This window comes from Cynocephalus volans, chromosome 16, assembly GCF_027409185.1.
Source record: "Cynocephalus volans isolate mCynVol1 chromosome 16, mCynVol1.pri, whole genome shotgun sequence".
NCBI lineage: Eukaryota > Metazoa > Chordata > Mammalia > Dermoptera > Cynocephalidae > Cynocephalus > Cynocephalus volans.
Window position 1 is genome coordinate 45,278,074 of NC_084475.1, and position 12,130 is coordinate 45,290,203.

The following is a 12,130-nucleotide window of genomic DNA, read 5'->3' on the forward strand; positions in this document are numbered from 1 at the left end:
GGAAAGGGTGCAAGAAAAAAGAAGTGCACAAAAAGCAAATTATAGGCTCAGAGACTGCAAGGCACAAAACAAGAATCATTCCTTTGTAAGAGTCTTCTTGCCTTTGGTTCCTTCTCTTTCTCCTTAAGCTTTGTAATTGAATGTTACAAAGTAGATCATGAAGAATAAACCTTTGGGGTTCCCCTCGCCCAAACAAGAAAAGGTTAAGCTTTTAATTACAGGCCCTCAAACTATCATTTTGTGCAATTAGCAATTAACTATAATCGTTGATGAGAGAATGCAAAGCTGCGCTAGCAATTTCCCTCCTCCTCCTCCCAGACTGTGTTATTTTAGTCCTGTTCTATTACAGAGGACGAGTCACAACCGCGCGCACTCTCTCACACACTCTTAAAGTCACGTTTAATTTTTAGCAGAACGGCATCCCAGCGTGCGACCGAGACAGGCATCCCGAACCCCGCATCAGAGCAGCCCAAACGTTTGGATCCCCTCCTCTTCATCACTTTCCGGGTGGAAAGAGGAGGCCCGAGGAAGAGATGCTACCTACCCGCCTCACCGTACCAGCCTCTCAGGGGCGCAGGCGAGGGTGGTGGAGAGATGCTTGTTGGCCCTGGAAGCTGCAAGTCCCCCCCAGCTGCAAGCACCGTTAGTGGGGAGGCGGTGGCAAGAGCAGCAGTAGTTGCATCAGCGCTAAGTGCCACTGCTGCATTTACTGTTGGTGGCTGCCGGGAGGGGACAGTCGGGACTGTAGGGAGCGCACGGCAGCTGCGGCGGCAGGTTCCCTGGATCAGGAAATTAGGACCGGCACCGGGGATTGGAGGCGAGGGCGGTGCGCGAGCCAACCAGCGGCCGCCCCGGGCCCCCGTGAGCCCCAGGCAGACGCGCGGAGCAACCGGGCCCCCGGAGCAGTATCGGTGGCGGCGGACACTGCCACTCACGCACGCACACCCCGGCGCGTGTAAGAGGAGCGTTCGGAGGGGAACGGGGGGCCGCCGCGCCGCGCCCCCCGCCCGCCCCCCGCTGACCACTCCCCCTCCTGCCCCCTCCCGGCTCCTCACCCGGCGCTCCAGCCGCCGCCAGGGTGGGTGCTCCGCGGCCGGCTCCGCTCGCTTCTGCCTTCTCCTCTGCTCTCGGCTCCCCACCCCCTCTCCCCCCTCCTCTCTCGTACCCTCCCCTCCCCTCCTCTGCAGCGCCTGCATTATTTTCTGCCCGCAGGCTCGGCTTGCACGGCTGCTGCAGCCCGGGGAGGTGGGCGGGTGGGTGGGTGGGCTGGTGGGGAGGAGATTGTGCAAGTTACTGTAGGGGAGGGGGTGCCCTCTTCTTCCCGCTCCCTTTCCCCCCTTCGAACTCCTGCCCCCTCCGCCTCCCCTTCCCCCTCCCCGCCCCCATCTCCTTCCTCCTTTCGGAAGGGCTGGTAACTTGTTGTGCGGAGCGGGCGGCGGCGGCACCATCTAGGCGGGCACCATGGGCACGTCCGCGCGCTGGGCGCTCTGGCTGCTGCTGGCGCTATGCTGGGCGCCCCCGGAGAGCGGCGCCACCGGAACCGGTGAGTGAGGACGCGCCCCTCCGCGGGCGGCCGGGACCCAGCCGGGGCGCCTGGGGGACGCGGGCAGCCCGGGGCGCGGGTCTCCTTTTGCCCACCCCCCTCCTAGGAGGCGCCTCTCCGCTCTCCGCGCCTTCTTTCCCTCCGCACCCTGGTGGCGCCTCTGTGCTGGCTGTCAGCGCCGCGGCTCCAGGAGCCGGGCTCGGGGGACAGTAGGTTTAAGGCGTCCTAAAGCCCCGCCTGAACTAGTCTCCTTCCCTTCCGCCCCCTCTCCCAGAGCCGCTGCTTTGCCTCGTTTTTCACCCCCTTGACAGGGGCTGGGAAATGTGGGCTTCGGAGCCACCGAACAATGGTTGTGGCTCCTCTGCCAGGCGGAGTGTTAGGAAGGAGGCAGAGGCCGAGACGCGCCCCTCGGACTTCGGGGAGGGTGGGCGCGGACGCTGGGGCAGGTGGGCGCCCGGGGCCGGCCGGGGCCAGGAGTCCTCCCGCGGCCGTGAGCAGCCGCACGTTCCGTGGGCCGCAGCCGGGGGGCTCCGCGGGGCCGGGAGAAGTGCGCAGCCCGAGCACCCGGACGGCGACTCCCCGGGCGTCGGGCCGCCTCTCCGGCGTGCGGGTTAGAGGAGGAGGGTGGCTTTAAATAGGATCCCCCCCACCCCGGGTGCTTCTCGCCTCCCTTTCCATCCCCTCGGGGCCGCATTTGGAAATCTCGTGGGTCCCCTCGTAGCTGAACGGGGGAGGGGAGTGGAACGAAGACTTAATCAGGTTAGTTTGCTGATCCTCGTTCCCGGTGACGTTTCCTCGAGAGGAATCGAGTCCTAATCCAGTGACTGTAATTAGCCTTTATTCTAGACAATAGATCAGAGGAGTAGCGCGAGAGCTGATGTGTGGCTGTGTAGTGTGGTGTGTGGCTTGTTGGAAAGGACGGGGGTGACAACTGTCGAGTCCCCAGGGTCCGCCGCACTGGGCCTGGGAGCCCTGCCCCTCCCACTTGGGGCCTCACAACTTTCCTGGGCAGGCGACAGAAATCCCTTCTAGGAGGGTTCGGTCAGAATCTTGGTGGGTCACTGCAGTGATCTTAAAACAACGCCAAGGGGCTCGCTTGCCAGCTCTAGGGAACTGGGACAGAAAGCTACCCCAGCCTTGAGAACTCATTGCAGAGGAGTCCCTCGCTCCTGTCGCCTGGTGACTTAGGAGGCCCGCCTGCCTGCAGTCACGTGTCTCCCGAGTGAGAGCGAACTTTAGTGTGCGGTCAAGCAGCCTCTCGGGCAAGACTTAGGGTTTGAAGTTTTCGAATGCCCCCTGCCCTTTGGTTCCTACTGTCAGGGGCGTGTGAAGCTGGGACGGGCTTTTCTGCCCTCCGCGATTGGTCGGCTGTCCGATCACGTTTAGGCTGGTCACATGGCTCCGCGGACTCGTCATTTAGCAGCCTGTGAAGTGTTATCTTTAAGGGAAAGTGAAAGATCCAACAGGCTCCAACGGGCTGCGCTCTCAAATGCTTTCCCCTCCCCGGACTCTGAAAAAGGCGAGCAGGTAGTGAAGATGTGTAACAAACCTAAGAACCTAGAAAAGTCCTGCTTACAGGAGTTTTCAGATGCCAACATTAATCATTAATGGGTGAATACTACTAACTTATTAAACGATTTCTCAGAATAGTGCCATGCCCATACTTTTTGTAACATTTCAAAACACCAGGGTATACCAGAAACTACTGCTAATGATCCAGGGAGGAATTAGAAAAGATTCATTTTTGCTTTCTTTTGTTTCATTTCTTTGCTTCATTTTGTTTCTTCATATTCTTGAAATTTAGGATGTAATAACTTTCCATTAGAAGTTAGCTTTATCCTATGCTAACTTCCTAGAATGCTAGGAATGCACCTAAACTGTTGAAATGAGTTACTCTAAGCCATACATTCACCTTGTATTAGGCAGGTCTTTGTCACATGTGAAATATATGACATGCTATGAACCTGGAAAACAGAAGCTCATGCAAACCTAAATTCTTCAAAGGAAGGGAGGCAGATCCTTTCTGAACTGGAGAAAATGTGGGTTTAGCTGGAGCATGTATTGACCCTAAGCCAACCCAAACTGGCTCCTATCTTAAGTTCAAAGTCCCAGGGCATGTGGGCCGACTTTCTGGCTTTAGTCTTTTTACACTTATCCTCTTCTTTCCACTACTACCCTTATGGTGCTGGTCCAAAATACTCTAGGACAGAGCAGGTGTGCACTGAGACTCTGGCAGGAACTTAAATAGGGCTAACAAGAGAAGTTACTATACCTGATTGCAAAATACCTTGGGGTTCTACGATATTTTCAGTCAAGATTAAGACTGGGATACCATATAATCTTTAAGGCCAGAGTCTAGAAGAACTAAGGTTTGGTGAGAGCTTTTCAGATATGGCTATCAACTAGCAAATGAAAAGAAAGAAACTTTTCTTATTGTGGGGAGTGTGTTGGTGTAACTGGCAATACTAATAGACCAGAAGGCGGGAACTGAAGGGCAAGGGGAAAATACATCTGGCTCATCCAGGTAGCACCAAGAGAAGCTATGATGATGACAGTATTGCTCATCTAAGTCAAAGAACGAGCATGTGAGCAGGGACTCTTTAAAGTAGGGTCACCAGCCAAGCCCTCATGGGCAATGACAGCTTCTTGAAGTCTGCAGCAGCTTTGTTCCCTGAATCACCCCTCTTGCCCACTTCATGTGGATTTGCCTATAGAGTCTGTCCTGTGTCATTTTGATTCTTTGATTTTATTGCTTGAGTCCCCAGATACCTAAAGGATGTATAAGAGTCAAGTTCAGTTAAGCTGCCAAATATTAAGACTTCATTACAACAAACTGCATATTTAAGCACTAAGTATTGCTAGCAAAGTTGACAGCCTCCATGCTCAAAAGAAGTGAAGACCTGATTGAAGTGTTTCTGCCTTTTCTAAAATTGAATAACTATAAACTTCACTTCACTTGAGTAGTTTTGTTACAATTCTGGAAAAGGTGAAAAGTAGTTATAAGCTCCTTCTTCCAGGAGGGATATCAAACTGATTAAGACTTAACAAGAACTCCTTGAGTAGAACATGGCCATAAGACCAAGGGAACAGATAGTACCCAGCCATATATCTTCAGGTTTTCATCCCAAAACTGGAAGACTTGGTGCACAGCACAGCAATATAGATAATTCATTTTAAATATCTAGACCATTTTTTATTTCTCACAGAATGGGAATAAAGTTCTTTTCAGCAGAGGGAATAGCAATCAAGATGAGGCAATTACTTACATGATTTCAAGTCATGATTAACTTCACTTTGGACAATGACCTTCCTTTGGAAAGCCACCTTCACATACTAGCCTATAAGAAATTAAATAGATTGAAGGGTTATGATAAGGTATATAGTGGTGCTTATCATAAATGTACCTGCCTTAGGAGAACTATTTCTGATGGGCTGTAGCTGCCCTCTTCATGGTGAATTGATAGATTCAGACATGCTTAGTATTCTCCTTTCTAATTTAAATTAATCTCCAAAGAGTCTTAGGCCACAGCATGACAGGCTACTTTCAAGGCGAACAGTCCAAAAATACCTTCTGCTGAGGTTATGGGTGAGATGTATTGGTTGAGCAGAAGTAAGTGGTCCAAGGACTGTTTTTTTTGTCCCCCAGCTAAAGAGTTTTGGCTATGAAATATGAGAACTGATAGTTTTTCTGAGGACTTAGAGGCAGAGTATGACTTAGCTCTTGGAGAATCTCACTTTATAAGTGAAAATAATCTCAATCGTACTCTGTTTTTCAATCTGAATCAGTGTCTCCTTGCTAAGCATTTCTGTTGGCTTGCAAAAAAACCTCTAAGTACTGTTAATATTACATTGTTAGACACCCTAACCGCACTGTGGAAACTAAGAAAGATGGCAGGTGATTCCTTAAACTTAAAACACTTCTCCTTTCATGTGAGGTCTCCTACGAAAGACTGGGCCTGATAGTTATTTTGAGGCTCTCAATTAAGCAAGTGAGTGCCTGCTAGGTGCTGTGAGAACAAGTATAAAGATTCTACTAGAACTGCCTTAATGTTTGCCTAGAAATCCTTCCCCTACTTTGTTTCTTAGAGATGCTGTATGTGTAGGGGAGGGAGCATGCATGGCTTTATATTTAAGAGATAACTTTGGGAAGAGAAACTATAAGATGGGACCACTGGCTAGAGAGGCTGGTCTTGCCACCAACTTGGGGCATCTGGGTTGATCCTACTGGCTAGTCGTCTCTATGTGTCTAGACACGGTGTTGGCAGTGAGGGTAGGGTAGGGGACTTGCAATTTGCCAAACAAGGGATATGATAAATCCTTGATGCTGGACAGCATTTGCAATTAGTTCACATGTTATAACTTAAATATTTTCTTCAAATACTGTGAGTAAATAAGGTTCCTATTTTATAGACTGCCTCTCATCTTTAGTTTTCTAAAGAAAGCCTTCCTAAAAATCCAGGTTATTACCTGATCTGTAGGTTCGCTAAGTAAGTTGTAAATTGATGTTAGTCTTCTTTGTACATCTGCTTGAAACTACTTGATGTAAATCTACTGAGCACCTGCCATATGGCAGTAGGCAAGGGGGCCACAGGGACCACAGAGTTGGTTCCTTACTTCATGGCATTTAGTCTAGCGGAGGTGTCAAATCAGGATATCAGTGATCCAAAGACAGCCAGGAATAGAAGCTCTGGACAGGAGTGAGCAGATCCAGAGTTTAAGACTTGATCATAAAAGAGGCAGATAGCAGCTGAAGATTGCTGGAGTTCCCACATGCTACCTGAGTTATAGCTTATGATGTTTCCCTAAAATCACCAAGAACTTAGACTTTAATACAACAAAGCCAGAAACTTTTCCATCTCTGCAGATGATCTTACAAAGGTGATAGGACTCAAGCAACAATGGAAAGCTGCCAGCATTGCTAAGAGCATTCAAACATATCAGAACTAAAATCTAGGTCTGATATATCAAACTTCTAACCTTACTGCTGCTAACTTTCTCCATGTGTTGGAACCTCACTTCTCACTGGAAATGAGACCAACACACCCACCCCGAGGCACTCAAGCTGACAGACAAGTGAGTGTGTGAGCGTGCACTGTTTTTAAATGGTAAAGTGCCACAAAGAGGAGGTAAAAGTACCAAGTACCCTCACAGGCATATGGAACAGGAGCCTTTATAACCTAGAGTCTTCCAGAGTATTCTAGCTAGTAAAACAACTGGTCATACTTGGTTTCAAGTTCAGAAAAGCTTGGAGGAATGTTTTGACAAATGTCTTTGTTCAGACCAGCTTTATTGGTGAACTAAGTAGTTGACTAATGCATTTACTACTAAATAGTGCCTACAAAATCTTTGGATGTAAGGCACCAGGTCCTGAGTTACAAAGATAATTCCCAGGCCTTGCCTTCGGGGGATCTCAGTGTCTAAAAGTGGAAATGGGTAGGTAAGTGCATCTCAGTGTGTGACGGCTGTGTGACAGGCACAGAGGACTATGACAAAGCAGCCCAAACACATCTAGTTCTGCCAAAAAAGGCATGGAGGGCCTCATTCAAGAGGTGCCATCTGGGAAAGTGAAGAGTGGAAACATGGCCACACCGAGACAAAGTGACCACGAAGGAGGCCAAGGGCATCAGGTGCCAGTGAGGCCTCTTGGAGCTGTTAGCTCAGCCAGTATAGCCTGAGAAGATGGTGAGTGGTGACCAACAGGGAAAAGTCTGGAGAAATTGGGAGGGAACTTAGTCTCAATCCTAGAGACAATGGGAAGCCAGGAAATAATCCCATCCTTGGTACGTCTGGGCTTTCCAGGTTGCTCGAATCACTATCCTGATTTGGATGGAGAGTGTGGCAGCTTGGAGGCAAAGGAACAGAAGACTTAAATTTAGATCCAATGAGAGATGAGGGCTTGGGACATGGCCAGGTGTCAGGGGAGAAGAATCTGGGCCCATTTCTGGACTACTGATTTGGAGTAAGTGATGGGGCCAATTAAAGATAGGGCACATGGGGAGGAGAAGATAGATTTTTAGAAGAACCTATTTACTATGCATGCTTGTTAAGGCATCGAAATAATTTTTTCTTACATAATAGGCTCAAGGGCTTTACTCAGGTTGTAAGCATCGTGTCTGTGGTCAAAGACTGGATTTATCTCCTATGTCCATCCAGTGATGGACGTGAGGGCTTATGGGATTTAGTAGTACATATTACAAACCTGAAAATGAAATAGCCACCTTGATAAATGGGTAGAATCTGTAGCTTCTTAACCTGAGTGCAATGGTTCTTCTCAAAGTATGGTCTGAGACCAGCAGTATCAACATGAATTCATTAGAAATACAAGCTTGGGCCCTACCCTACATCTACTGAGTCACAATCTCTGGGGCCAGAGCCCAGCATTCTGTGTTCCAACAAGTTTTCCAGGGTAGCCTAATGCAACTAGATCTTGAGAACCGCTGAGTTAGTTTACCACCCACAGAGGCTAGTAACTTCCAGGATATAGCAGGTAGAGGGTCCCCCCAGACAAGAAAACCAAGAGCTGTAGTCCTTCTTGGAAAAGACTCGCTGAGGAAATTCTAGCAGCACTTTTTTAAAACTTAAATGGGGAAGGGAAGGAGGGCTCTATCTCAACAAGGCTGTGTATGTGAATTCCTCTTCACAAGTGAAACTACCTAATTCTGGGTTCATCAGAGCTGGCTCTACTACCTAAATTCCAAGTCAACAGAATATTCTAGAAGGACATAGTCCTGAGTAAGGTGCTCTAGTTTATTTGCATGCTCAGCAGCACAGTATCTGGAGCCGGAGTGCCTGAATTCAAATCCTAGCTCTGCCCAGCATGATCTTGGGTAAGTTACTGGACTCCACTTCTCCAAACAGGTTTTCTGATCTGTAAAAGGGAATAAAAGTGTGACCATGTAGGACTGAGAATTTAAAAAGTTGAGAGACAGTCTTAGGGCAGTGCTTGCCAACAACAAAAAGCATTTATCCATGATTCTTAAGATCATCTCAATCCGATGTAAATGAAAAAACTGATAATTGAACTGTAAAATCCACTTATTTCAGTGAATCAGGAGTAAATCTAAAAATTTAACAAATTTTAGTTGCCCAACCTAAATATTTAGCAGATTTTAGTTGCCTCTAAACTGGTTCATACATGGCTTCAGCAGCTGACTTTAAAGCTAGAATGTAACCTTTGTGCCTGACAGCTCAGACCTTCTTCCTTACCACCTCTGTTGTGATACTTTCCTCTTATGAAATTTCTTTCCTGTAGGAAGACTTCTTTGCTGACTCAGAAATCTGCTTGTCCTAAAAGGAGATTCAGCCTATGAATAGTAAGATTGGCATTAAAGTGGCAAGCAGTAGTAGTGAACTAGACTAAAAATAAATGCCCTTGATGGCCCCAGAAGTGCCAAAACAGATGGACTGAAGAAATTTCAGCAGAAGATAACACTCATATGCTCAAGCAAGGAGGAAGGGCATTGAAGAAGTGAATGCTTGGCCCTGGTAGCCCCGGCACCCAGCACTGTGGCAGCAGAAGCTCCTCTGTGCAGGCTGAAGTATATTCTGAGCCTGATACTCAGAGATGTCTCTATATTCTAAGCATGCATGTTGGAGCGCTCCTACCAAGGTGCTGCTTAGAGCTCTCAGGGAAATTTGTAGCCCGTGCTGTAGGCATAATATTTACTATAAGGACTATGCAGTTTTTTACTGAAGCTTACATATTGTTCTTCCATGTTAACCCTTGCAGGGACAATTAGACAACAGCAGGCTGACTTCTATATGCATTAAAAACCCTAAGTTTCTTGGAGCCAGTGAACTGCCAACATGTCTGGGTAGCAACGTTAACTATTTAGGTAATCAAGGCTCCTGGGACATGGGTGCCTTGGAGTAAGTTTGTGTAGTCTGATTCAATCTATATAAGTAAAAGCAAGTAATTCTTTGACATTTTGGGGAATTCATTCATTACGAATTTAAATAGCCATGAAAGTGAGTAGGTATAAGTGACTTCCAATGCCCTGACCCAAAGGGGCAGAAGTATTCATTCTTAGTATTAGAGCTAGAAGGAAACCTAGGCAGATTAATTTCATAGAGCAATAGATCCCCCTTCAAATTCTTACACAAATATTTAACATTCAAAAAAAAAAGTCTTCTTGGTGGAAACAGAGGTGGAACACAAAGGGCCCCTGCTGTCTTGGCCTTTCCTCTCACTTCAGCCACCACTTTGGCCATAAAGCATTCCTGTGAAACCCTATGGCTTTGAGGAACCTGATAAAATTGCAGTTTACTCCAACTTTTTACCTTTCTGAGCAGGCAGACCCTGGTATGATATAGCGTGCCTAATGCTTCTACCTCCAAGATTATTTTTGGAGGTGTCGTTGGCCTAAGAATTAAAAGAACCTCAGGTGTAGCTGATTTCATGCTCAACCTGTTCCCTTTATAAAAGTATAATATTGAACTTGAGACTTAACTTTCATGGATGGAAATAGTCTACAGTCCACAATCCTGTAATCCCCAAAGCTTTGGAAACCAAAAGCTTCTTAACTCATTTGGTGCTTTTGATTCCCCTGGAGCTCTGTACAACAGCAGTCCCAGTTCAGCACCAGAGGTGGAAAGGTAGGATCTTTTTGAAACTTAAACAGAATACTTATAGTGTTCAGTCCAATGGTTGAGGTCTTAGCATTCAATTTAGTGTCTGAGCTCTCCCGCTCTGCGTGAAGCAGAGAATTAAACAGAACTAGGGAACACTTTCTGCCCAGTAGCAATGTCTCAAAACAAAGTACTTAGGAAACTAGGAAACTAAGAGGCATAGCCCTAAAGCTTAAGGTCTTTATTCACCTCTCTTTAAAGGGTCCTTTATAAAACCAGCGAGCCTTCCCACCCCTGTTCTGATCTCGCTCTTCTTTTAAACAAGCAGAGATGTTTTAGTAACATACTCTACTACTAATGCCAGTTGTTCCTCCTTCCTAATAGATTGTCTTGTGTGTGAGGATAAAACACAGCTTTATGACAATCAGGCAGAAGTTTGGGTGAAGTGGAAATATCTGGAATAAAAAAGGTAGAAATTAAATACCTTTTTGTCTTAGGATATTGGAATGAATACTGAAAACATACTTATGTCTGTCCTGAGCCTACTCAGTGTAAACTCTTGGGGCAGAGTTGCTTATATTTTAATATAGTTTATTACTGTTGACAGCTTGTATATACAACTAAATTCAGAGACCCTTTTTAAGGTGATAGTATACTAAATATCAGCCTTAGGATATTGTGTGCCCATATTTAATCCTAGGTCCACTTAAGTGTCTGTAAAATCTGTAACTTCAAAACTCATTTTTAACAATTTTTTTTTTTTTTTTTTTTTTGTCTTTTCGTGACCGGTAAGGGGATCACAACCCTTGGCGCGGTGTCGCCCTCACCGCGCTCAGCCAGTGAGCGCACGGGCCATTCCTGTATAGGATCCGAACCCGCGGTGGGAGCGCCGCTGCACTCCCAAGCGCTGCACTCTCCCGAGTGCGCCACAGGCCGGCCCCAAAACTCATTTTTAAGGAAGTCTTCTTCTTCCATGTATCTTACCCTGGAGTGGAAACCACCATTTGACTTCTACTTTTTAAATCCCTATACAAGTCTGATTATATGGTTGCTGTTTTGACTATGTAGATGTCAACGTCAATGTTTTTGTCTCATTTTGACTTAACAGTAAAAAGATAACTGAAACCCTTAAAAAATTCAGAGCCTTTCAGTCCTCACTGTATCCTCACTGCAACCTGATTATTCTTTCCAAGTATATTTACACCTATGCTCTCTGGTTACAAATTGTTCTTTTTCTTCTTTTTCAAATAAAGTACTCACAGTAGATGCTTACCATTCCCACAGCCCTCAAAGGTAGTGATGACATAGAACTATAGCAAATAGCCCCTGGAACATGTACCCCAGCACTGAGAATATTGAAACTATCTTGAGAACACAGTGGCAGTGGGAGGAGAGGGGAGGAAGCAGCCAGGGACCTCATACTTGAACAAGTGACACTTCCTGACAACAACCTCCACCCTTTTCTTGTTCTCCCTTCTAAATACCTAATATCTTACATCCAATAAAATGAATAAATATTATGAAATGTAGGTAGGAAGTGCCATTAAAGTATACTGCTTTGTATCTCGGTCCTAACTTCATTAGACTCTTGGGAGCAGAATGGTAGATGTAGTTTTAAAAGCATTATATTTAGTATCCAAGAAGGTAACCACATCCATATGGTAATTTTGACTTGGACCAATTTTTAATCTCCCTGGGAATTAGACACAAAGCATAGATGCTCCCAGCATATCATCTTCAGGGAGAGGCTGATACCAGGGAGACCAACCTGAGTATTGTGCGCATAACACAAGAGTTCCAGTCTGTGCTTGTCTCTGTAGCATCTGCTCCTGTGCCAGCATGCCACAGCTGCAGATGCTTAAAGGTGGCAGGAAATCGGAAGACTTTTTGCTTGGAATCCCTCCCTCCATAAGTAATCTGCGTGAACTATGTGATTCCACTGGTTTTCTTGAATATTTACAGTATGTTTGCTTTAAGTGACCAAATCTGTGCCTTTTATCTCAAAGAAATCACACCCTC

General features: G+C 46.5%; 1 protein-coding gene across 4 annotated transcripts in view; it reads left to right on the forward strand.

Moving 5' to 3' along the window:
* Nucleotides 1–882: 882 nt before the first annotated feature.
* VLDLR (very low density lipoprotein receptor) overlaps nt 883–12,130 on the forward strand; it is a 36,091-nt gene continuing 24,843 nt past the window's right edge. For 2 of the 4 annotated variants that reach the window (XM_063080334.1, XM_063080337.1), the window contains exons 1-2: nt 891–1,078; nt 1,407–1,543. In XM_063080334.1, the coding sequence (XP_062936404.1) occupies nt 1,462–1,543 (82 nt within the window). In that variant the 5' untranslated portion in view covers nt 891–1,078; nt 1,407–1,461. Of the gene's footprint in view, nt 1,079–1,277; nt 1,544–12,130 lie in introns of those variants that run through there. The other 2 variants (XM_063080336.1, XM_063080335.1) reach the window with 2 other exon arrangements.